Source organism: Pleurodeles waltl, chromosome 6 (genome assembly GCF_031143425.1).
Source record: "Pleurodeles waltl isolate 20211129_DDA chromosome 6, aPleWal1.hap1.20221129, whole genome shotgun sequence".
Lineage (NCBI taxonomy): Eukaryota > Metazoa > Chordata > Amphibia > Caudata > Salamandridae > Pleurodeles > Pleurodeles waltl.
In genome coordinates, this window is record NC_090445.1 from 1,446,368,869 (window position 1) to 1,446,396,238 (window position 27,370).

Below are 27,370 nucleotides of genomic sequence, written 5' to 3' on the forward strand. Positions count from 1 at the left end.
CCAGATTCAACACTGTTGTGGTGTCCCAGGGAGCCCATCACTGGGATGTGGCTTCCCTGCTTGCAAGAGCTGGGCAGGGACACTTGCCTGCTCCCACCAGGCAGAAGCTTTGAAAATGCTCCAACAGGGTGGGAGCAGATGTTTGTTTCCCTGCCCATGCTACTGCAGCCAGGGAAAACTCAGATTACTCCCACCCTGCCAAGGAAGCAAAAACAGCTGCTCCCACTGAGCAGGAGCAATGCCAGCACCCAGGATGGGTGCATGAGAGGAGCTGGACATGCCACAAAGGCCCTGGGTCTCCTACTGCGGCTGCCAGAATACTGTGTTGTGTGTGCCCCGGATGGGCACTGGAGTTCCCATGTAAGGCCCTAGGGGCCACTATTGGCTCAGGGAGGAGAGCCACACGCCGCCATCCACTTAATGGCCCTGGAGGATGAGGGCCTTCTTGTGGTTGTTTGTATGTTTGCATTTTATGGGATGAAAAATGGGTTTAAAGAAACAGAGACATCTTAGCTTTTTTTTTTTACTCAATATGTCTATGTCTATTGATTGTAACATATTTCATCAGCAAAATGTAATAAAAACCATGAAAAAAACTCACTGACATATTTTTTATTAAAAGATTTTTGGAGAAAGGTGATAAATCTGCTTTATATATATGAATATGCTCACCCCTTGATAAGGCTAATAGGCTAAATTTTTTGCCCATCGCACACAGCCAAAGGCCATGCACAGTGGGGGTTGGCTGCCATTGAGGTGTTGGTTGTGGGGGTTGGCTTTGTGTGTGGTAATAAAATATTACTTTACATTTAAAAAAAATAGTAATGCACTGAAAAAAACAAGGGTTATAGTAACGTAATAGACAAATATTTCAGTGACAACGTAATGTTTTAAACAAAAAAACACTGAAATTCACCAGTTATATTTATCTCTAGTAACTATAACTCACGCCCTAAGATTACTACAAGTCGAGCCCTTGTTCTTGTAAATTTAGACATCCACTGTTAAATAAGCAATGAAAATGGAGAGCACATTTTTGTACTGTGGGGCCAGTACTGTGGTACAGATTTACTGTTTGGAAGACACAATGGGGGTCATTCTTACTTTGGTGGGCGGCAGAGGCCGCCCGCCAAAGTAACCCCGTCAGAACACCGCACCGCGGTCGAAAGACCGCTGCGGTGATTCTGAGATTTGCCCTGGGCTGGCGGGCGGCCGCCAAAAGGCCGCCCGCCAGCCCAGGGCAAATCAACCTTCCCACGAGGACGCCGGCTCAGAATTGAGCCGGCGTAGTGGGAAGGTGCGACGGGTGCAGTGGCACCCGTCGCGTATTTCAGTGTCTGCATAGCAGACACTGAAATACTTTGCGGGGCCCTCTTACGGGGGCCCCGCGGTACCCCCTACCGCCATCCTGTTCATGGCGGGTTTTCCGCCATGAACAGGATGGCGGTAGGGGGTGTCTGAATCCCCGCGCTCCGCCGCCATGGAGGATTCAGAAGGGCAGCGGTAAACCGGCGGGTGACCGCCGGTTTACCCTTTCTGACCGCGGCTGAACCGCCGCGGTCAGAATGCCCTTCGGAGCACCGCCAGCCTGTCGGCGGTGCTCCCGTGGCCGGTGACCCTGGCGGTCACCGGCCGCCAGGGTCAGAATGAGGCCCAATATCTTTTTACAACCTTTGATTTTTGATCAAAAAAAGGAATTAGTGGTGGACTATGGTAGCAACTTCTTCACTGACAATGGTAAAGTATGTTTGTTCCACTTTTACAAATGTTCCGGCAGCATGTGCAACAACTGGATCACTCGGTTCATGGTACTGTCCTCCTTGCTAACTTCCTGTATCAAAATATATAAAGAAACTTGCTTTTGGATGAGGCATTCCACTAGTCCTCATTTTTGAACTTACGTCCTCATGGCTTTAACATTTTTATCCCTACTTATTTGTAGTACGTAATCATTGCTAGACTTATACAGCTCAAACAGGTGTTGCTGTGTGTAGAAGGTGGGGTGGGGTCCAATAGGTTGGCCTCTCCTGTATGAGGAATTTTACAGGGACTCTAAAAGCACTCTGAACGATCCTCAGTTGCTTCTGGGCTTTGAAATAATGACTGAAATGAGTGCACATCTGGAAACAGGTAGCCAGTATGATGAAGACTACTGCTTCTTTTTTGAGGATGTCCTGCGCAATTAGGTTGATGCATTGTGCTAAAAGTATGAAGTATTCCCCCTCTGCAACAAATCCAATGATGAGACCTCTGGGTTCAACCCATTGATAGTCTTTGATGTTAAACTCTTTCAAGATGTTGGCAGCTGTACGTGATTTCTTCATGGAGAACATTCCAACTGTTGCATGGCACAGAATGCCTTGAAAAGCATCCTCAGTGGTGAGACCAGTGGTTAGCCTTTGCTAAACTCCTTTGAAGGAAACCCAGTGTGAAGTGATGCGTTTGTACTTTGTGGCCTGACCACTGATAATAGGCCTGGCTGAAATTTGTTATGCCTGTCTAAGTCATGTAATTTCAATAATTTTAAGTTCCTCTTATGTGAAATCTTAAAACGTACACTATTATACCACACTGCATAAATATGTTGCACTTGCGGTAATAATTTACAGGGAATGCACCGTTCGAGGTAAAAAGTTATCACAAACGCACTGGAACAACACAGGCGAGGGAGCGTGAGCAGCAGTTGTTCATGATCCTTTTGCTTTTTGCAGTTTTTTTTTAGGACAAAGTGCATCTTTACATCCAAATTGAATGTTAGCATGTATTTCACACTAAAATACAGCAACACATGCTAATTGTGCATTTCATGTTAATACGCACAATTTCACTTAATTTTGTTGAAATTATGCTTAATTACACACAAACAAATTATCCAGATTTCCCACACTCCTTGTCATGAGGTGGACTGACTGAACAGCCCTAACCAAGTCCCAATCAATTCCAAAACTTGGTCGTTCAGCGCTTGCACAACAACAGGAGAAAAATGTTTATTAATTTTTCAGATAGGCTAGTTGACCCCTCTGGTACCGTAATGTCCAACTGACTTACCACACCTTGCTGGTCTGTGGCAAACTCTATGGTGTGTCAACCTAAGTGTAAAGAAGTCCCAAGCTAGGGAGTTGAGAATTCCTATAAAGGCAATGCCTTGCAACCTTTTTGATGTAGAGCAAGGCAGTTGTGTTGGCCTTTCTCTATTGTATGCAGTAACTGTGGTAGAGGTGGTGGTCTTTGCTGCAGGTTTTTGAACTATTGAAAAGATGGAAGCTTGTGGTGTTAGTGGTACTATGTCACTCAGAGCAGGTTGAATAGAGGTGATTTGAACTTGCTCTGTGCCCCTCTACCCACAAACAAACACTAGTTCTTCATCTTCCCCCCTCTCAAGGCTTTCAGGATCTTTTTTTTTTCCTCATTTCTCTTTGTGTGTCAGGAGCTAATTCATGTTGTGATCATCAGAATGTAAGCTTGGAGGAGATGGGGAAGGGATTATTATTTTCCCTGCAGGAGATTGTGAAATTGATGTGTCCAGTGACACGGCACTCACATCAACATCATGCTCATCAGCAAGCTCAACTTCCTGCTCTGCTCCTTCATCTGAAAGGTCAGGTAAAGTAGCCTGTGGTTGTATTGAGTTTCCTTTGATTTAATTATCTGTCTGGACTATTAGACTTCTAATTCATGATTGCAACCACTCAAGATCTGAGAGGCATCTGCTAAGTTTTTTGTGGTGGTGAATGTTGTTCATCCAGGAGTGATCATCCTCCCTGCTTCTTCCTGCGCAGTGGAGGATGCAGTAGGTGCACAGTGTTACCAGAACAAGGATAAGGCCTTGAGGCCAGTGGTGGCAATGGCAACACACTTCATCTTCTCCTCACTAGCCATTTTCTTGCCAGGAACTTTCTACTTTACTTCTTCAATAAGTCAGGAGCATGAGCATAAGCATTTAGCAGAGATAACTATTGGGGCTCACGCATCAGCTGAATTAAACTTCTCTCCATCTAAATCAGCATCCTCTTGTACACCTACAGTCAAAGAAAAATAAGAAGAAAGAGGGTTAGGCATGGCAGATGTTGTCAGTGCAATACATATAACAAATAATTGGGAGGCGGGAGAGGCAAACAAAAATCAAATACATTATTTATTAAATAGTTGGTGTCCCTCGAGGGCCCCTTGAACCGCAATGAGAGATAGACAAATAGATTATTCTTTTTTTTTTTTTTACGCAGCTGCAATCATATTACATAAATCAAACGAACATAAATCTTGCAATGTAAAACTACACTTATCATTATAGTATTATCTGTAAATCTATTTTAGAAACTTGCGTACTTTCCAATACCCTTGGCTGAAAAGTATCCAAACCACTCCACCACAGAGAAGATTCCCGTACCTTGGCCCCAGCTTCCCCTCTCTCACCTGCTCCTTTACTGAATGTCCAACTTCCCCCATATATCCTGGTATCTACGTAATGCTCCAGTCCGTTGAGCATACAAATTTTATTTTGCCCGCATTGCCTTCATCTTTGCCTCCCACGCCGCATACGTGAGGGGCACTGGTGATTTCCACACCTGCAGAATCAATGATTTGGCAATCAAAGTGCACACAAATATTATTTGTCTAGAAGCGATGGGCAAATTTGTGGTTGACGTAATACCCCATAATGCCATTAATGGGCTAGGGGCTATCTTGTATGATATCATGGTACTGATCTTTTGGAAGATCGCCTCCCAATAGCCTACCAGGTGAATACATGCAAAACACATATGGAGCCAATCCCCCTGAGTCCTTTGGCAACGTGGACACAGACCTGATGCCTCCGGGTGCATTTCCTTGATTCTAGAGGGGGTGTAGTAAAGCAGCCGTTTAGAGTACAAGGTGATTTTTTTAAAATTCGCTCCTTTAAGTGCTTTTTGAGACACTTCGTTGTGCTTGTGCCATTGTTGTACCCCTATTTTGCACCCCATGATACTTTCGACTCTAGCCAAAAGTTGAGAGATTGCCTTGTTGGAATGCCCACCCTGAAGTGTCTCATACCATCTGCCAATGCCTACTTGATTTTTGTAAGAAGCCTGACCAATAGCTTCAAAGGGGCTATCTATTACTTTTTCCATTGCTTGTAGGAAGTGTTGGATTTGACAGTAAGAGAATTGCAAATTTGCTGGGATGTCCCTTTGTCCCATTATGATTTGTACCCATGTTTTGATATGGTCCCCTGTGTAGAAATCCGCTAGGGTCTTAGGGCCAGATGTAGGAAGGAAGCAATTTGCGAGTTGCAAATTGCGAGTCCTTCCGACTCGCAATTTGCAACTCGCAAATTGCTATGCAGTACGGTGTCTCAGACACCGACTGCAACTCGCTATGGGGTCGCAATGACCCACCTCATGAATATTCATGAGGTGGGTCGCAAATTGCGGCCCCATAGCGAGTATAGGCACTCGCTAACATGGAGGCCTGCTGTAGTCAGCAGGCCTCCATGTTAGCGACCTGCTTTTCAATAAAGCAGTTTTTTTTTTTTTGGAAATGTAGCCCGTTTTCCCTAAGGGAAAACGAGCTGCATTTCAAAAAATCCGAAACCTTTTGTTTCGGTTTTTTCAGGGCAGGGAGTGGTCCAAGGACCACTCCCTGCCCTGAAAAAATATTGTGGGGTCCATTCACAAAGGGGAAGGGGTCCCATGGGGACCCCTTCCCGTTTGCGAATGGGTTACCATCCACTTCAAGTGGATGGTAACTGCGACTCCATTTGCGACCGCATAAGCGGTCACAAATGGAATTGCATACCATTGCGAATCGCAAATAGGAAGGGAACACCCCTTCCTATCTGCGATTCGGAAATGCATTTTGCGAGTCGGTAACGACTCGCAAAATGCATTTCTGCATAGGAAACACGCATTTGCGATTCGCAAACGGCAAATTTTGCCGTTTGCGACTCGCAAAGTGCTTCCTACATCTGGCCCTTAATCCCTACTTCCTCCCATGCCTGGACATCACGGAAATTGAGTTCCAAACCTATCATCCATACATCCCTCACTCAGATTATCAGATGGATCTTGTGAATTTGGTACTTATCCTGTATTTGGAGAATACTGAACTGCAACATTGCCGGCAATTTGTATCTTACCCGTTTTGGTGATCGAGGAATCTTGAGGAATCGAGTAAGTTGCATATTTCTTTCTGCCAGCATCTGATTAAAATAAAAATTAAGATTTGGCTTTTGCGCAGCCCTTGATGCCCAATCCAATAAAGAAGCCTCATAACAACGGAAGAATCATCATTTTGATTAGTGCGGTCCTTCCTATAATCGTCATGGTAGATTCCTCCCATTGCAAGAGAATCCTTGATCCTTTTTGTAAACCTGCGTGTAGTTTAGCTGGAACAGATCTGCCGAGTCCCCGGACACATATATTCCTAAATATCTAATGGGACTGTAGGATGAAGATACTACCCGAATATCTTTTGGCAGGACTGATCTTTCTACATTATACAAGAGAGCCTCTGCTTTGGACCTGTTGATTTTGTACCCCCCCAAGTCCGAAAAAGCCTTGATCTTAGAAAAAGCTCTATCGATGTAGTGTGTGTCCGCATGAAGATACAAAATCATATCATCGGGGAATAATTTCACCTTAGGTGCTAGAGGGAGCGGAGCCCGTATATGTTGATCCTGTCGAATTGCGGCAGCCAATGGCTCGATAAAAAGTGCGAACAGTACGGGAGACAGAGGACAGCCCTGTTGCGTGCCTCGTGATATCTGTACCAGGCCTGCTAATTGGCCTGGTACAGAAATCTTGGCTTGGGCCCCTATGTATAGCCTACGTAATGCTTGAATAAACTTTGTCGGGAAGCCAAACTTGCCTAAGACCAAAAACAACACTTCCCATTGAACTAAATGGAATGCCTTTTTAGCATCGAGCATTATGATCGCCGCCGGATAATGATTGTGGGAAAGATAATCTATCGCCTGCACCAAAAAGTTAGTGTTGGTAGATAGTAGCCTCCCCAGCAAAAATCTGCATTGATCCTTGTGTACTAACCCTTGCGCCACCTGAGCTGTGCGAACCGCAAGTATTTTGGTAAATAATTTGTAGTCTTGGTTTAATAGGGTAATCGGGCGATATGAACCCGTATATTCCGGGGATTTGTCCTTTTTAATAAAGCTAACAACTACAGCTCTTGAAAATTCTAAAGGGATCGCAGCTCCATCTAATATTTCATTGAATAGTTCTACTAATATTTTGGCAATTTGACCCTCTAATATTTTGTAAACCTCCACTGCCATCTTCTTCTGGTGCTTTTCCATTAGAAGCTCCCCTGATTGCCTCTACCAGTTTGTTAGGAGTGATGAGGAACACTAACACATTCTGTGCCCCTGCGTCTAAACCTGGCAGAGTCACTGCATCTAAATACTGTTTGATTTGCAAGATATTTACTTGCTTCGTCTCGGTATACAGCTTACGGTAATGCGAGAGAAATACTTTTTCTATCTCTTCAAGGTGACTAGCAATTACCCCCTGTTCCTCATCAAAAATAACTTTTATTAAATTGGAGTTGGATCTTTTCTTCACTGTCCAGGCCAAAACTCTACCTGTATGCTCGCTTTCTTCATATTGCCTCTAGAAGCTAGTATGCCTATTAAGTATCTCCCGCGACAGATAGAAATCTCTTAATTTAGCCAGGGCCCTTCCTAATATTAATTCTGTCTCCGGACTGGGTAGTACTTGATTCTTTTTTAGTGCCTGCTCTAGCTCCCCTTGGAGTAGGTTACTTCTTTCACGAGCTACTTTCCCTAGATGGGCCTTAAAGGAAATTGCCTCTCCACGAATATGAGCTTTGGTGGCCCCCCAAATATTGAAAGAGAGGCTGACGTCTTATTGACTTCTAAAAATTTGGAAACTGATGTTTTGAGCTTTGCTACCCAACCTTCGTCTGTCACAAGAGATCTATCCAAACACCATTGCGGGCAGCTCTGCTGGCTTCCTAATTTACTGATATCAGCCCATGGTACCTAGTGGTCAGAAAAAGCGTTTGCAAGTATTTCTGACCCCTGCCACTTCAGTGCAAATGAGATTAAAATATAATTGTTTCTTGAAGCAGTATTATGCCTTTTAGAGTAGCATGTATATTCTTTCTCATGGATGATCAGCCCGCCACACATCCACTAGCGCTAAATCCGTGCACATTTTCAGAAGCATTTGGCAAGCTCTTGGTTTGTTCTGTGTTTTATTCCGCCATGATGTGTCCCATTGGATGTTTGGTATAACGTCAAAGTCCCCTCCTATTATAAAGTAACCTGGGAGTAGAGACAAATGTCAATACAGAGCCTGCATTGACGCTACATCATCCTCTATCGGACCATAGAAGCTAACAAAATGAATCACTTTGTCTGCCACCATAGTAGTAACTACTATCCACCTTGCCAGCGGGTCCCTAAAAACTCCCTTTATCATTCCTGCAAATTTGCTAGAAAACAGAATTGCCACACCTCGTACCGGGGCATTGGCTGACGCGAAAAAAGAGTGGGCGATGTATGCAGGAAGTTTCAGTAGCTTGCCATTGACCTTCAAATGAGTTTCCTGCAAGAGGACAACTTGTATCTGAGATGTTACCAGCCAGTTAAGGACCGCTTCGAACTTAGTATTGTTGTTGGCCCCATTGAGATTACATGAGGCAACTCTAAGCTTAGACCCGATCATTTCTGATTATTCCACCCCATCCCTCCCATGGCCGATTGTGCTGTGGCTGCATTCTTTCCGGCACTCTCCTCCTGAACCTTGTCCTCGGGCACCGGATATAACTGACTAGTCTCCACCTACATTTTTTGGTCTAGCCCCACCCTGTGTCCCCCCCAACCCTCCCTATCAAGGCCCTTCCCTGCCCTGTCCCTCTTTCCCCCCCCCCCACCCCGGTGGGTCCAACCCATCATGACCCCACCGGACAGTGAACCACCCCCATCCCCCGCACCCTCACCCATAAACCCAAGACCTGAGTGCAATAACACGACACCCCTAGAGACCTGGTCTCAGGAAAGCAGCATGGCAGCAATGCACTGAACAGAGATCAGTCACCTCGCCCCCCCCCAAAAAAAAAAGGATGCGTGAGCCACCCCTAGTTTGCTTCTAATGCCTAATATTCCTACCGGGCAGCAGAGCATTATATGCAACAGTACCATATGCAAAAAAGATCCATAGTGTACAGTGTCAAAAAACTAACAATAACTCTACCCCCGCTTGACCCCCACCCCCTTATCTAGTACCCCCCCCTTGGTTTTTTTAAGAGTTCCAAGAAGTTGGTTGCTTCCTGAACATTCTGGAAAACTTTTGCCTGGCCTTTATGTAAAACTTTAAGTTTAGCAAGTTGCCCGATACCAGCCGGCACCCCCAATCTTTTGAAACTGTCTATTAGACCAACAAACTTGCGGCGCCGGTGTGCAGCTGCAACTGACATATCTGGATAAACATGAAAAGTAAACTTATCATCAGACTTAAACTCCCTCTCTTTTCTAGCTTGAGAGAGAATTTGCTCCCCAAAGTTAACCAAAATGATGCGTAGATACTTAGAGTTAGCAGGGCGGGTAAAGGGTACCCTATGGGCCATCATAACAGAAAGGTCCCCGCCTGTCTTGTCCCTATCCGGGAGGATGACTTTATAGATGAGTTCCGAGACAACGTTAGCCACCGGTGAGGCTGCTTCAGTCCCCTCTGGGTCCCCTACAAATCTGAGATTGGAACGCCGGGACCTGTTCTCTGCTTCATCCAGTTTTAACTGGAGGTCCTCCAGTTAAGATTGGATCTGAGTCGTAGTTGATTCAATTTGATTCTCAACATCTTCTAGGTCGGAGACCCTCTGTTCCACCTGTGAGACTCGAAAGGAGAGAAGAGTTAAGTGAGTATTCAATTGAGTAAGCTGATATTTCGCATCTCTGTGAGTCTCCTCCTGTGAATGTTTTATAGCTTGAAGCTCCACCAATATCTGTCCCATCAACTCCTCCACCGTTGAAGAACCCTTAGTCCCGCTTGCAGTATAGGCTGGAATTAGGAGGTTAGGAGAAGAGCCGAGGGGTTGCGGCTCAGTATTTATATTGGAATTGACTCCAGATGAAATGGAAACTTCTGCACATGGTCCTTCCGGCCCAGAATTTAGAGCCAAAGCAGAGGATTCACCAGTGTTTGATAGAATTACTTCGCTTGGGAGAGTTTTCCTCTCCACCCCTCCTTCTTTTGCACCCCTCATGCTCGGTACAAGTGCACCTTTACAATTACTATTAGGGTTTGCAAATAAGGGATATGCAGGTTTCTCAGATTGTTTGGCATTGGGTTGGGGAGAAGTTGAAAGATGGTCAAGAGGGAGACTGCCTGGTGTTGCCGAATACAGTGATGCAGATGGAGATTCAGTGACTGCACATACCAGAAAAGTAGAGGAAGATTGAGAGTGTGATTGAAGAAATGGCTCCATGGATCGTGATGGACAATCAACAGGCAGTTCCACAAGCTCGCCGATATTGAGCTCCGGCATGGAAGTGGGACCTGAGGAGGACGGTGAAAGATCCTGAGTCTGAGGAGGTTCCCTTAGAGGGCCTGCCGGGTCTTGTTAGCTGGAGCTTTGCCTGAGCCTTCCTGAAGCTGGGGGTCAGGGTCTTAGATTTAGATCCTTTCGGGAATTTGCCCATTGTCCGAGATTTAGACCCTGTATCTCGCGACTTGCGTTTCATTGTGGAGACAACAAAGACGAATTTTGTAGCAAAAACAGAGCCAGGAGGCGGGGTGGAAGGAAACCAGAAGAAGAAAATGAATCGGAGGTGAACAGGGGGGCCACAAACCACATCCACTTGAGTATGAACCGCTTCTGTCGCACCCCTGGGGTATACTAAAAATATGGTTGGCTAGGAGTCAGCCAAAACTGGTGAACCCTTACAAATCCCACATGTTGCTGGAGATTTTACCTTCAGGTTTTTAGACCTTGAATCAGTGCAGAACAAGAGTAAATTGATCACTTCCAACATGCCTCCCATATTAAAAAAGGCTCCACTCCAACCCCCCCGTCGGGCGCTCCAATCTGGCGTTATGGAGCTTGCTGCCCAGTGCTGTAGGCTCAATTTTACAAGAGTATCCGACCTCCGGATACCCCCGAGCCTCCGAGCGTTGTCCCGCAGCGGTGGAGGGTGATACCGCTATCTTTTTCTTTTTAGCGAGGCAAAGCGAACTCAGCAGCGACGTCCTGCTGCCATAGTGCTGCTCCGTAGGTCTCTCAGGCGCGGAGCACGACAGGAGTTCCCACGCCTCCTTGATAGGCAAATACATTATTTAAAAATAATAACTGGTATCCTTTAGGCCTTGGAATAATTCACACTAGAAAGGCTGGGCTAATAAGATTGTTTACTGAGTTGGCAACCCATACTCGTCCATTGGATAGATCAACCTTGAGGATGAAACTTCACTGGTGATGTTTTTGCCCACACGAAATTGACAAGCTAACTGGTGGACATCTTGAAGCCTGGCAAATGAGTGTAGGTGGTTTCCACCCACCATGGGACAGGTTAGGGGGCTCTTCCTGGTGTCAGGCACCACTGGCCCATGGGTACCGGGCCTCCAACAGGGGGATTACGTCCAGTCTGCAGGAGCTCTAGACTTCTCTTCGGTCTGATGCCACCCTTCCCTGGGTAGGGAAGGTGGCCCTGCCTAGTGCCTAGTTTCCCAGGTGAAAGCCCGCAGGAGCCCCAGACCACCAAAGGGTCCTAAGTAGACTGCCCCTACTAATCCAGAGATAGGCTACCTCCCTTTCCCTCTTTTTGTAATGTGGACACAAGGAGGTACCGAGAGGGCCGGCAGAAAAAACTCACCCGGCTTCCTGGAGCCGTGGCTGGGATCAAAGAGTCAATATAAGCCCTCATGGGTCTTCCAGGGCAGCATCGCTGTCACAATCACAGTGCATTGCTGGTTAAACCACCTCAAGCAGGCTGCCCTGCACAGGGATGCCTACTTTCTATATCTGCCTGCTTTCTGGGATGAAAGGTTCAGGGAAAGGCCCAGTGGCCTGGGTTGGAAGGCAGCCGCAGACCCAGAAATCGCCTTGGTGAGAATTACCAGGCTACAAGGGTGCTGCAAGCACATTGTCCTTATTAATCTAGAGCAAGATTACCCCATTTCTTGTACCCTGTGCACAAGCAGTGACCGAGGCGGCTGCCGGAGAAAACTCACTCAACCTCCTGGATCCCTGGTTGGGATCAAAGAGTCAAAATTATCCCTGTGTGGGACTTCCAGGGAAGCCTGACCGTCACGATCAGAGTACTAAACCACCCCAAGCAGGCCACCTTCCCTGGGTATGTCAGCTTTGTATGTCTGCCTGTTCTCCGGGAACGAAGGCTTGGAGTAAGTTTAGGAAATGCCTATTTTGTTATGTGCGGAATCTCCTCAGTCGTAATCTGACTATTAAAATGCAGTTTTGTGAATACTAAAAAAGAGTAAACTTACACAAACGTGTAAGCTTATCTTTGTTACCCAGGCCCAAAATGGCTTCCTATGACTAAAACACACACACTCAGCAAAATTTTCATCCCTGCATGGCCAGCAAAGAAGGAGGCATGAAGAACAAAGACAAAATGGACACCTATAACACATTCATATACGCACACAGGCCCGTATTTATACTTTTTTTAGCGCCGCTTTTTGGCGCAAAACGGCACAAACCTCCAAAATACAATGGCATTTTGCAAGTTTGCGCCGTTTTTGCGTCAAAAAACTACGCAAATGCGGCGCAAAAAAAGTATAAATACGGGCCACAGTGTCCACAAAATGGCTGTTGCACATGGAAGCATTGAAAAAAAGAGCACATTGCTGCCCTACCCTTGCTGGAGCCCCTTCCTGCCCCTCTATCAATAACATCTTGCAGGATTTCAGGGAAAGGATTACACAAGTATACTCCCAAAATGTGACTGTGCTTATCCGTGGGCCTGGAAAACCACCAGTAAAGCAGGAACAATAAATTCAACAATACAGCAAAATGGAAACAGTGAGAAAAGTTTGAAATAAACCTTAAAAATGCTCCTAACACAAACAGCACAAGGCAGCAATTACCCCTGCAAAATACTTCTAAATGTTTAACAAAAACAGTTGATCAATCATTTCACATAAAACCACAGACAAAGAGTAGGCAACCACCTGGAGAAGCACATAGGAAAAAGTCAGGCTACATGGGCCTGGACTCCAGGAGTCATACTGACCCTAACCACCAACAGACACGTGCAGACAAAAAATAACCTCCATTTGGCATGACTATAAGGCTATCCACAAGCCCATAACAATAAAAAAATATCCCTAGCACACAAACAGTGAGAATGTGAAAAAATATACTAAAATACAACCAAGGGAAACTGCAGACTAGGCCTCAAAAAGTAAAACTCGCCATAGCATGAGGACAAATCTGGAAGAAATTCACAAAAACAAGGGAAAATGTAGAAATGTTAATAACCCCAGGTCTCCGCAATCCAAAAATGTCCATTATGCCTTAATCTCTCATGTGCCTGCCTACACCCTCCCTAACTTGAACTCCAGGCCATCAGCTGCAAACAAACAAACATTTTTCAAATATCTGTACTAAATTTACATGATTTTCAAAAAAGGTAAAGATGTCAACTTCTAAAGGAGGATGATACAGTGGAGTTTGCAGACAAAGGGACAGTGGAGATTTAGATACAAAATTCTAATCCAAAAGAACCAAGGACTGGACACAGGGAGGAGTCTTCAGGACAGGAATAGGAAGTCAATACTGTATGTATAGTAGCCTCACTCTCTTCCTCTGCATAGCTTCATAAAAAAACTGAAAAAAATACATTTAGCACTCAAAATCATCCCAACGATCTGCCTCCACAAGTGGATTTGTCCCCAAAATATACATTTCATGTACGCAGGAAAGCATAATGGTGTAATATTTGAAGTGCAAGATTTTTAAGATTATGCCAAATTACACACATATCTAGTTTTTACCAGTCTTAATCCATCAGAAGCCATCTTAACTTGGCTGATGTCCTCAGCCAGTTACTTCAGTTCGGGACACTGGAGGAATTTTAGAGTCCAATGTTGATATTAAAAAACAGATTGTCAGTGTGACTAAAAAAGAGCCAGCCCAGATTAGAATGCTAAAACGCATTCCGTTTATCACATAAAATCATCGTTGTCAATGCCTTAGTACAATAAATCGAGACTAAGGGATTCCAGGCACTTAGGTCTAAAAAATGTCATCCGCTGTCTGCAGAAAATTCAAAAAATGTTAGTCACAGCCATCTTGAATATTAAAAAATTCGTCTCTGTTTGACCTATCTCCTCCAGTTACAATAGCCCCGATTTCAGAACTGTGTTTTATTTAAAAAAAAAATCTACAATGACTGCGTGTCTAACTTTTTAGTTAAAGGTTTGAAGAAATATGTATGCACCGGAATTTTAAAATGCAGCAAGAAAGCTAATATTGTAGTCCCCTCCACCAAATATACCAAATGAGGTGCCAGTTCATTGAGGTCTATAATGCGCCCTATGGAACAGAAATTAGAACCATTGCACAGTTTATGAACTTCAGAAAATCTGTAAAACGCTCTGTTTCTTCAACGAATAACTATCTCAGTGCTCCTACAGCTATCTCGCTGTTCGTGCTAGCACCAAAATACTCCTCTGGAGCGATAGCTGTGCTTTTTACTACTACCCATAAATATACAAATACATACATACATACATTCTAGGAAACAGAAGTCTCTCTGCAACAAAAGCATTAATCCACTGAGCTATCTTAAATAAAATACAGATTTATGATGCCCATGTTACACCTTCTAAAGCAAGAGCAATAATCACAGGAGTTAACTTTCTGCTGCTATGCCCTCAAACGTGCTGGACAAGCACAGATCTCATAACCAGAGTTTTTCACTGGGCAGGTCCTGACTGCACTGGACACCCGTCCTGGCTGCACTCAGCATCCGCAAGAAACAAAAGAAAAGTTGAAAGTGGTCCATTAGGGGCTCTCTTTTTATGCCCCCTCTTGCTGTACACCCACCGCTTACAAATCCAGAATCTAACACAAGAAGAAAACAAAACCACGGAGACAGTCTTGAAGTCAGTACCTGATTGACAAGGAGGAAGATTAGATAGATTTAGGGCCTCTTGGATGATCCCAAAACGTATAGCCTATTCAAGTAAAACTGGAACTGAGTTGGGTGCCACTCCTAAAGACCGGTAAGACCCCAAGCTCTAAGTACATCAAAAAATAAAAAATTGGAATGTATGCTCTACCCAAATTTGTTGTTATAGTGAAATTGGTCAAGATAAATAATATTTTTTATGACATAGTATAAAATGCTTGGTAGGCTGGAATATGATCTTTATTCTTCTGGTCGCAATCTTTAAAAGATGAAAAGTGCAGCATTACTGTCTTGATTTGAAATAATACATTGTTCAGCCAACACATGTTCCATCCTGTGTGGCATTCCCTGCCATGATGTTCTCAAGGCTTTAGTAAAGAGGTCTATGCAATGGAATCCTGAGGGTTTTTAGGGATGGCACTGCAGCATCCGTTGAGCGAGGTTGCAGTGGTTAGGCCTGTATCTGTGTCTGGTCTACATTTCAGACAGCAGTAAGAGATTATTTGTTTTGACAAATGTGATTTTGACAATAATGTAAAGGGTTCAATCAATTTCACTGACCTGGAGCAAGGTCAGGGGTATGTGGAGGAGGACCACCAACAGTAGAACGAGAATCCAAAGAACTAGGATAACAACAGGATCTGGACCATAAGGATTAAGAGAACCAGGGCCAGGATGATCAGGTCAAGAGGACCCGGAACAAGGACCTCAGGAACAGGGTAAGGACTACCACAACCAAAAGGACCAGGTTTAGGGGTGGGTTAAAGACAACGAAGACCAGGTGGACAGGCATCAAGTTAGCCAGTGCCAAACAGTGGAGGCTAGTCATCTTTGAAAGTGGTAAGGAGTGATACTAGCCCGAAATTCCAGCGAACAAAGTAGGCGAATGGAACTTCTTTTCCGGAGGGATCAAATGGGTTCTCCTCAGAGAAAATTTGGGAAAAATATGGGGTAAAATAATGCATTTCAAAGCATACTTTCACTAAGATTTGCAAATTTGCCAAGCTGATGAAGCATAATGTTCTACAGAAGGTCGAGCCCATATTTTTCAAATGTGCAGTAGGTGCCCCCCATAGGTCAATAATTATCTCCATAGTGCAGAAGCCAGCAATTTGTCGTGGATGCCCCACCGATCCCACTGGTTTCTTATTCCACGAACCATGTGTGACCCATATTTTAAAAATTGTCTCTAGTATGTTAGGCCCAGCATTTTGTAATGTGCCCCTCCCCTGATTCCCCATATACCATAGTTGGCCTCCCTATAGAATTACCTTTAGTATACCAGCACCCGGAATATGCCAACAATTTCAGCCACCCTGCCAGTTACTCCTTTTGCCAATAAATACCTCCAATATGCCACTGCTGGCATTTTTCCTAGGGTGCATAATATGGCAAGAATAAGCCCCAGTATGTCAGAGCAAACAGTAGATGCCCTAAAGTAACACACCTAAAAGACTCACTCCCACTCACACTGACTTACATTCACTGACTCACACTCATTCTCCCTCACACCCATTCATGCTCATCTGCAGCCACACTTCCTCACTCATACTAACTCCCATATTTCCTCACTCCCTCACACTCATTCATTCACACACTCATTCCCACTGCCTCTCTCACTCACTCTTGTACTCTCAGTCTCACTCTTTCATTTTCACTCAGTCTTACTCACTCTGACTCACTTATTCTCAGCAACAGTGCACTTATTTTCTCTTCCACTCACTAATTCTCACCCACTCCCTCATTCACTCACTTTCACTTGCTCCTTTTCATTCACACTCAAACATACACGCACAGACTATCTCACTCTTCACAATCGAGCCAATTTTTTGATGTAGCTTCAGCTGCCAGTGCTGGGCGGCCACTTGGGAAAGGGAGACAGCTCCCTCCCACCTTAGACACCGAAAGAGTGAACTGAAAGTTGGAACCACTGCAGAGATGCCCGGTTCCAGCTTTTATCTTCCTCTTTTTGCACCTCACCTACTACTAAATCGTCACTGTGTGGGGTAGGTTACAGAGGTGCATGACTGAGCACCTCTATAATGAGACGTAAGAGGGTGAGGTAACAGGATGGTTGAGTTAACCCCAGGCATCTACAGGGCTTGCGCCTACAGTGCATATGGATACTTGTACGGTTGATGTTACAGTTCATCACTAATTGTGCGGCACTGAGGTGTGTCGCACCCCTAATTTCAGGGCTGGGACTTCTCCAGTCTTGTAAAATCTGTCTCACATCTGGTACCTGCATCTCTATGCACATAACAAACAGATTCACTTCCCAGACAAGGTGGTGCTCGACCTTATCAGCATTTTTATTATGAATCCAGTAGTGAAAAATAAAAATAAAATATTCACCATTGATGTACGTTGTATCTGTTACTTGAGTGGTGAACTACCACCCGCTCCCCTGCGCTCCTCTCTAATTAAAAACAGCACGGCCAGTGTTTCCTTAGTGGAGATCGGCTCTGCGCCTTCTGCCAATAAACAACTCTTGGCGTTCTCTCTGCTCCCAGCGGGATTGGAAACTCTCATGAATAAAGGAAGAGCCTGCGTAGAGCACGAGAGTGCAGAGTAGGCAGAGGCCATCGATTCTGACGGCCGGTCATTGGATCACATCATCAGGAAACGGACAGAGTCACTTACGCTGCATTACTGCGCGGGGTCAGGGGGCACCGAGCAATGAATTCCCTCAGGCGCTGCAGAAATATTACAGCGGGAAGATGACTCCATGTTGTGAGTCATATGTGCAGGGTTACCAGATGGCCCATGTGTCCCAGATACTTATCTTGCCAGGCGGGCTGGCCTGCTGCAAATCATTGCTACCAGGTGAATTAATCTAATTAGTTTAATTGAATTGAACCGTGACTACAGCTCCTAAAATTGATTAATTCGCTATTTCCGGGGTGGATAAACAGGGTGCCCCAGAGAGAATGAGTTTTCTGCTAGCCCTAGCCACGAGCCCTCTTTTAACTCTTGTGCAGTGCAGGCGACCCGAGCTTTGCCAACAATTTGTACTGGAAAGGCAATGTTTTTTACATTTACCTTTCGAAATTCGAAGACATTGTCCTTCTGGCGTTTGAAATGGATCACATATTTATTACATGTTATGGGATTGCTGGCATCCGCTACAGATAACCTATCAACTTACTTAGGTAGTTTAGATAACTCAATGAAAACCCGTTACTTCACTAAAGTAACATTACGGGTCCTAGTCCTCCAGGCTTTACTCGGCCCTGGGTGTTTATTTCCCTCAGAAGCCATGTTCGTCCTGCTGTGCTACCTCCCCTCGCCTATGGATATATGATCCTCTCTTTATCACGATTCATTCTTCAAGCTCCAGTGCTTAGTATGTGCAGGTGGTTGCCGATGGTGCACATGGGCACTCAGTTCAGGACACCAGGACTTATTTTCCACCATCAGACATTGACCCAGAGCAAGAGAGAAAGGCAGAAAAAGGAAAATGGAGGAGGACGAGAAAGACAGGAAAACAGTGACAAAGGGAGAAAGTGGGAACAAAACAGAACCTGCAAGAGTGAGATAAAGAGATAAGATGTTTATGTGGCGGGAGAAAGAGGCATATGACATGAAGAAGACTTGGCAGCCTTGATACTTATCAACCTTGGCATTCAGCATTTCCAGTCACGGGCTCGTCAGATAAACCTCGGGCCTCTGCACTTAGTATTTTTTTTTCACAAATTGCACAGAACTCCTTGATGCTTGTGCTTTCCTGTTGCTAGCCTGGTTCCTATTGCTCCAAGCTTTATTTTTAAGAAAGCACTTCTCTCAGTATGTGTGTTTCTTTCTAGTAGCTTGCTTCATTAAAGTTTGAACTGGTTCTTTTTATGCCAAGCCTCACCACTGCGCATGCACCTGTGTGTGCATCTGTGTTTTCGTGCTGCTCGGTTTCCATATTTCTTAAAAAAAGGTTGTGTCACTCCCTGGTGTGGCCCACCTCCGGTATTCTGATTTCTGCTATTGTGTGCAGCTGCGGCTGCTTCGCTAAGGTGGAGGAGCATCGCCCCACTGCTTTATGCAGTGGACGAAAGGGAAAAATAAAATGATGATAACATCACGTTATTATCATTTTATTTTTCCTCTGGAGTCGGGCAGGGGGCGTGGGGGAGTTGGGCTGGGCTGGAGGAGTGGTATGTGCATGTAAGTGCGCATGACACTTTGGCCAGCTGTGTTGGGCCAGCCAAACAGTCATGCGCACTTTGCATTTCTCCACCCGGCTGTATTGAACAGCCGGGAGGAGAAAGTGCACAGGGCCCTACTCCCTGTCTCAGACCAATCATGACGCTGCTGTCAAGCTGTTGACAGCTGCGTCGTGATTGGAGGGGAGTCTGGAAGCCTTGTGCTTCCAGGAGTCCGAGGAAGAAGAAAACAGGGAACCGTCTCTTCCAACATAAAGGTAAGTTTTTCCTATCATTATTATTTTTTTAATACTCCTCCGCCCCGCCACCCCCGTTGACAAGAGGCCGATACTGATTCTGTGCCAAGCTTCTCTCCCTCCTGTGAATGTGTGGAGGCCTTCCCCTGAAAGCTCCCTGGTTCTCTCTCGCTCATGGTTTCATGCTTCTTTCTCCATAGGGGTGCATCCAGCTACAAGGAATCCAAGTGACCGAACTCATCCCCAACGCAGAGGAATCTGGAAAGTACCTCTTCGAGATTGCTCCAGGTAGGAGAAGGTGCAGCTATTGTTGTTATTCCAGGGTGTGTGTATTTCCTCATCAATACTTGTCAATATTTTTCTTACCGCATTTTAAACTAGTTTTCACATCAGAACTATTTGTAATAAGAAATGACGTCACTTAAAATGATTCTACGTCAATATGCCCCTCTTCCCCCTTCAAAGACCCTTTCACGGCCCTGGAGTGACGCAGCTCTCTCTCATGTCTTCTGTACTAACTACATGGGCGACGAGAGGCAGTCCACGATTGGCTAGCTTTCCATTTATTTTATTTCCATGAATGAATAGCTTGAAATAGAAGCTCAGACAACGGAACACGATAACAAATTTAAGACACATCGCAACAGAGATGGATATGTTTTTTCCCAAAGCTGCGTCATCCGGATCTGTAAAACCTTTGGCAGGCATGTGAATGTGCAAAACAAATAGATACATTTGACCTGCAACATGTGAGTTCCTGTTCTTGTGACCTTTACTAGTATTGACTGTCGTCATAATTTAGAATTTTATTCTGGGAAATGTTAATATTTCATATTTTTGCACCAGGGATTCAAAATACTTTTAGCCTTCTACATTAACTTTTCTGTAAATATAATTGATGTTAAACTCTTTATTTGTTATAGCTTGCAGGATCCATACGTGGCTATCATTGCATGTTCCATCAGAAGTACTTGTCTTAGAACTAAACTGCAAAACTGAAATAGCAAAACATACCCACAAACACTGTTTTTTTTTAATTCTATGCATAGAAGAGGTTCCAGTTGCAAAGAACTATTGTAATCCTTCAATCGTAGTAAGTCACAATTTGCAATCTATCTTATTAATATTCATGATGTAGGTCATATTTTGACTCGCTCCCACTATACAGAAATTATAGAAATTACAGAAATGTACCCTTGAAAATATCAGGAAAAATAACCACCCAATCTCCCACCCCCACATGAGGTGCGCAACATCGAATCGCTAGTGTCATAGCAGTAATTTCCCCTGAGGTATCAGGATAGTGAAAAGTTCATAGTGAGTCTGGTATTCCTGGCAGAAATGGAGGGGAAGCTGAAAGCACTCCTCTTACAGCCAGGTGTCAGAGTCTAGGGAGGAGCCCAGTCAGGGGTCCCCCTGACGATCCCTCAGGCAAATTGGCTTCTGGGTCCTTGAGGCCATCCACCAGTGCTTCCCAAGCACAGGCCATGTCCAGGGTGCAATCCCTCATTTGGCCTCTCTCACCACCACTCTACCCTCACAGCCTGCCTGTTTTCCAACTCTCTGTGCCATGCGGTAATTCAGGCACCCTAGGGACTTCCTGTCCCTCGTAGTCTCCCTTTCAGGCAATATGAAAGGCAGGTCCTGGAATTTACTCGTGGCCTTAGTTTCGGAGGTGTGGGGGAACCAGCTCAGGAGACCGTGGCCACGAGTGCAGGGGGCCTCCCTCTCTATGACTGCCTCAAGTGTTCTCAAGACCTCTTCCCAGTAATTGGGTAGTGACCGACAACAGCAGAACATATGTAAGAAACCTGCCCCACATCTGTGACAGGTCCCATTCTCTGTCCGAAAACATCTGTTAATGCGGTCTAAGGTGAGGTATGCCCGATGTATGACGTAAAAGTTAATCAATTTAAAACGGGCGTTTTCAAGAGACTCTCGGGATCCTATCTAGGACACTATTCCAGTCCTTCTCAGGCAAAGGGATACCCAGATCGTCCTCCCAGCTGATCCTGGAAGTCTGTTTCTATGAACCTATGCAGACAAGTTACATCCTTAATGGTGCCTGAGGATAGCACAATGTAATAACAACTCGTGTGTGCCCTTGGTTAAGCTGTGCCCATGCCCCAGTGCTTGCGGAATACAGTAGTGCCCGCCCTATGAAACAAGAAGTGGCCTGGAGATAAGTCAAACTCTTCCCGGAATTCCTTGAACGGCATGGGTTCTGCCATCTGATAGACATCTCCGACCACTGTAGCTCCCGCATTCAACTTGCTTTCAAGTCCCTGCCCCCCAATTCCCTCCATGCGGTTGATCGGCCAGCATAGTGATAGGTAATTCTGGGACATATGGGATTGTGCTATTTGTTTTTTGTAAACAACGTTGCAAACATTTAGTGACCACCCAGAACTCTTGTGTGTCTTCAGCCGTAGAACTCGCCACAAGACTCTGATGAGATCCGGGAGCTTCGGGACAAAGGCCCCATGGTTTTGCCAGGGGTGCGCCTGCCTGCTAACCATTGCCACACCACTGCAGTTGGGTGGCAATGAAATGGGTCTCGAAGAAGGGTACCACCAGTCCCCCAGCATTGGAGGTTGTCTCTCCTGCCTTAAAACACCAGAGAGCCTCTAGATAAACCATTATTTGTACTGTTATTCCAAATGTAGTAAAATATGGGTTTTAAACTCTCTTTTAATCTTAACGTGAAGCCTCATGTTTATGGTGCATGAAGCAGCCTCCTACACTGTCTAAGTGATCTTAGTAAATGTGGTTCTCGACATTACGTTGGATGTAATTTTAATTTTAAAATCTTCATTAATTTATTCCAACATCTCCCTTTACCGCTAACATCATGCCCTATAACCAAGAATCAAAAGCACTATTTATTTAATACTCCTCTATTCTTATTTTTACTTTAGTAAAGTTACATCTTGCCCTTGACACGTGTGAGGTATCCTCAATGCTCCCTTCTCTGTCATCTTATCAACGCTCTCTCCAGCTCGCCTTTCCTTTTCTCTTTCTCCATGGGCGTCATTTAGGGGTCGCCAGGGCTGGCTTGCCCTTTGCGACCCCTGCCACTGCCTTTGCGACCCCTGGCTTCAGAGGTGGCAAATTCAGTGCCAGCAATACAGGGGCAGATCCTCCTTATAGACGTCAGTAGGGACTCGCTCTCTTTTCCGTCTATTTCTAATAGATTAATAGTGAATAATAACATATTATTCAATATTAGTGTAATAAAAAAGGGACAATTAGCTTGAATGTCATGGCAGCTGAGGGAAGTAAAACTCCTTTGAAATGTATGGTGTACGCGTGCTTGTGGGTGTGAGTATGTTTATGTGAGAGTATGTGTAATTGTGAATTTGTGAGCATGTGTAAGTACGTGTGAGTGAACGTGGAGGTCAAAGGGCACGTGATGCCACTTCTGTTACCCCTGGCAATTTTGTGAATTGACGACCATCTATTTCTCACACCTGTGCGTTTGATCTGGCCCTCCGTGTGTTTCTGTTCCGAATCCTTTTTTAATTCTTTTAATTCTCATGCCTGGTCATAAGCCACATCATTGCATTTACCTTTCATCATTCCACCTTCCTTCAGGTCCCCCGGGCTGCAGGACTCTGCTGATCTGGCAGAAGCAGGATCCTGACACCCGCCCTGTGTGCTTGTCCTCCTGTGGAAGAGCTGATCCGTGGAGAGGGGGAGGAGAGACATCCCTCTGGCTTCCGCCTCTGCCCCTCTCCCAGCCCTGCCCTTGCGAGGCTGAGCAGAGGTCGGTGCCTCTGCTGAGACTGCACATTTCCTGCAGAAGTCCCAACCTGTCGGGGGTAAACCACTGGAGAACAGCTGTCCACACCGGCCTCACTAGCTCTTGCTCTGGCCCCACCCTCCTCTCCTTCTAATGGCGATGGACTTGGCACGAGGCGCACTTTCCAGCGCTCCAGTGTGTTGTAAAGGTTATCTACAATCTACCAAGTGAAACTTTGAATAGCGTGATTTATTTGCCTCGAATTAAGATTTTTGAGTTTTAACTCCTCCTAGACAATACATTCAAATATTATAAGCAGTAGTGAACACAACTATAGTTTTGCTGGTAAATGTTTAGCACAGTGGTAAAGTGGTAAACGTCACACATTTTTGCCTTTTCACAAATCGCAGGAGGGTGAAATGCCTACAAAAATAAAGTTTGCGAAACAATTTTCCAGCAAAAACTGTTCGGCAGGAACATTCTCCTCCTACAGCTATTTTTGTGTGGCTTGTTTTCCACAAATCCTACATTTGTTGTACTTTTTCCTTCAGTATTCCTCAAAACATTGCAACCTTGAGCTTCTTGTAGCTTGAGGACATTTGAAAAAAGCTTCAAGAGATTTTAGATTTCTGGAGGAAAACTTTCGTCAGCACACCCGATTTTCTATAACGGTCTTTCCTTGCTGCGCTATAGGGACACAAGTTTTAAACCTAAAAGGTAAGAAACTAACGCTCAAGAATTTCCTGGTGTGTTACGACATGATGATTTCTTTTGTTCAACCTAACTTTGTATTGCATGATATTTGTTTATAAAGTGCACACTTGTCTCTTTACGTTGTGTTAAAATATTTGTAAAGCGTGCATCTTACTCAACGAGGGCGCCGGCCACTAAAGGATGAAGATGGTATGGAAAAAAAGAGCAGCTAGATCAACAGCCAGGTTTTGATTTTTTTGTGTGGAAAAACAGGATTTTCTGTTCAGACTGAATATTAAAAGCCAACTTGTTCCAATGTAAGGCAGTCAGATAAGGGACTGAATGGCCACCATGATGGGCATTTGGGAACCAGAACGAAATGCCAGGTGACAGAGCTCGCTTAGGGCAATAAGCAGTGATTTATTTTTGAATGAATGGAGGACCTTTGTAATAAAGGCCATGATGCAGAGGCCCTATATATAGAACCTCTGACAATGGAGAGTCAGTGAAAAGTGCAGAGATGCTCAGAAATGGAAGAGCTGAGACAGGCCAGTAATATCCTGGGAGCACTATTCTGAATAAGTTGAAGTGTGCTGAAAAGAGATTTTGAAAGACTTAGGTAGAAATAATTGCAGTAGTCTAAGCAAGACATTATTATGGTAGCTTAAACTATGGTTTTACAAAGATCTAGAGGAAGCAGTAGTAGAATTTTGTATAGCATTCTGAAGTAAAAAAAAAAAGGCAGTAAAACTATTGATTGGCTCAGAGAAAGGGAGGTGGCAGTCAAATGTGACTCCAAGATTTGTAGCCAGTCTTTTAGGTGTAGGAATTTTACCTAATTCCGAGAACCGCCAGCTGCAAGAGCAAATGGAAGGAGGGCCATTGTAGAAAAAGGGGTCCCACCCAATTAATTCCAATAGGTTTTTAGTTTTTGGACCATTTACTGAGTGAGTCTCAATAAATGAGTCTCATTCACAGTAAATTCTGTGAAGATAGACTGCGAGTGATAACTGACGGTGTCTGTGTGCTAAGATAAGGCCCGCTGCTGTGCAGCTTGGGTAAGAGGCTCTGGACTGGTTACAAATAATCACACACAATGTAAGATTGCCTTCTAATTGAGCCAGGTATCTGCACACAGTACCCTAACCCAGAAGGGACCCTTCAGGGATTGGAGTTGACCTGGTATAGGCCTTATAATATGAGTGGGCATTCATTCTGTACATCTGTAGTGATTACTGAGAAGGCTACCTGCTTCACTGATTTATACATTAAAGGAAAAATCTGTTCCAAAGCACAGTTTCACCCTCAGTAGGCCTAAAGATACAGGTCAGGTACCAACTGTAGGGTAGGAATGTACCCTGTGTGCAGATCCAAAGTCACTTTTCTGATATCTGTACTCATTATGCCACTTGAGGAGTTATAATAATTCCCAAACTCCCAGTTAAATACTCTGGTGGCCTGCAGAAAGGCCTTCCCACACAGTTGAGCCATTTGATAGTGCATTGGCTTCTTCCAGTAAAAATAAGGAGTGGGGATGGAATGTGCATGTGCTAATTACCTGTCATTACCTTTCACATGGCGCCAAACCTGAGAAGGCTTACTCCCACAGAAAAAAGGAGGGTAGCCAGGCCTTTGTAGCCAAACACAGGATGTGCTCCCCTTTGAAGTTTTGGTTGAACTGGATCAGGCAGATGTGTCAGGGGGCAGGGCTGAGGCTCTCAGGAAAGCTCATTCAACAGACCACTTCAAGGCACTGTGTTGAAATGTCCCAGAAGGCTGTGCAGGAGTGTTTGGGCAGAGGTGAAGTGACGATGTGTCTCCCTTAGATTGGGCAGAGGTGCCTATCTTCCAGAAGTTTCCAACCCCCACTTAAAACCTCCTGAACAAGGGAGAGGCTGCTGTCAACCTTCTAGACCTAGCATGAACAAGTGTAACCACCGCACTCATATAGCGTATTGCTCAGATATGGTACATAGAATTCTGGAACATAGTAAATTTATAAGAAAATCATTCAAGGTCCATTCTCGTGTTCCAGTAGTTCCTTTATTCGGATTGTTGATCCACAGTATGTTCACACAAGGCACAGCCAACACGTGTTTCGTCACACCTGTGACATTATCAAGGCTGCAAAATACATACAGTAATGAGTTATGTGGAATGTATACGTAACCCGTAACATTTGGTAATTAAAAAAAAAACTGAAAAAGGCGACCAAAAGTGCAACTGTGTAAATGACATGGCATAATCCAAGCGTGTATGTGAGTGATATATCGAACCAACAGTATTAATAACATCAGTTTAAATGTCAAAAACCAGCATGTGGAGACCGAAAATAATATTCATGCCTCTTGAAGTGATAAGTAAAACCGTCAGCACCGAAATATGTGTATAAACCTAAGTTAAGTAGAACAGATGGACCCAAGCAAGACAAGGAGAAGTTAAACATAAATGCACACAGGGTAAATGTAGATATAAGAGAAGCCTACCTACAGAGGTTATGACTGAGGCAGTAACTCCCAGTGTGAAGTGAGGGACGTCTCTGGGGAATGCTGGAGTGGAGAGCGTCAAATATAAATTCGCATCTTCAGTAGAATCCGGAGGTATGGTGGAAAAACCCTTTCAAGTAAGCACAGGGCATAAACTGTAAAACACCCAAATATTTAAGGGGAGGCGTGGACCGGGGTAAGTCCTAAAGGAAGTAAAGGTAAGTTTGAAAAACGGATGTCAAGTCAAAGGTCGTGTTCACGCGAGATGAAGGGCAGCAAAGTGTAAGTGATAGTGAACCGACAAGCAACGGGAATGGGTGAAAGAAAGTAGTACGGTGCAGCGAACGTAGTCAGGCGTGCATTCGTAGACAGGCGTCAAGAACAGTAATGTACGTGCAAATCGGCGCCAGAGCGTATAGTAGTAAGCCACGCATGCATGTAATTGGAAAGTAAACAGTGTATGGAAGCGCGAGTAATGACGAGGTATGGTACAGTTAGGCAAGTGAAACAAAACCGGTGGGGTATGACTTATTGAAAACCGGGTCTAGTCCTGACGAATACAGTGCAAGTAGTGGCAAACTAGCGATCGTTACCCAACCCAGCCACGTTGGTTAGGCGTGGTGACTCATAATAACTTTGCGATCTTAGTTAGAGAGAAGCCGGGGGTGCATATGGGACCCTAAGTGGGTGCACATGTACAAACCGAACAGTGCCGGCGCACAAGAGTCAACTAGCAAAGGGTTGGGAGAGCGGGGGCCAGTAATTAGTACCAAGTGAGAAAAAGACGGAAAGGTCAGTCCCATTTATATTGTAAAATAAATGCCCGACCCGATATTATAGATGCGCAGGTGAAAAACTTACCGGGAATGTGCACGGGTCAGGGTCTGTCCATGAAATGAGTCGCCGATACATGGTGAGTCGGCCGTGGTTAAATGGAGGTATAATTAAGC

General features: G+C 44.8%; 1 protein-coding gene and 1 long non-coding RNA gene across 4 annotated transcripts in view; one reads left to right on the forward strand and one right to left on the reverse strand.

Annotated features, from left to right (window-relative positions):
* The window catches only part of ARHGAP22 (Rho GTPase activating protein 22), a 466,096-nt gene that overhangs the window by 187,435 nt on the left and 251,291 nt on the right, over window positions 1-27,370 (forward strand). For both annotated transcript variants that reach the window (XM_069240887.1, XM_069240888.1), the window contains exon 3: window positions 19,700-19,787. In XM_069240887.1, the coding sequence (XP_069096988.1) occupies window positions 19,700-19,787 (88 nt within the window). The remainder of the gene's footprint in view (window positions 1-19,699; window positions 19,788-27,370) is intronic.
* Window positions 1,471-27,342, reverse strand: LOC138300953 (uncharacterized). Of its 2 annotated transcripts, none has more exons than XR_011205043.1 (3): window positions 27,282-27,342; window positions 26,421-26,623; window positions 1,471-4,019 (listed from the first exon to the last, which is right to left on the reverse strand). It is a non-coding gene; the product is annotated as an uncharacterized lncRNA (long non-coding RNA). The 2 variants fall into 2 exon arrangements; XR_011205044.1 differs by having other exon boundaries at window positions 26,421-26,575; window positions 27,282-27,310.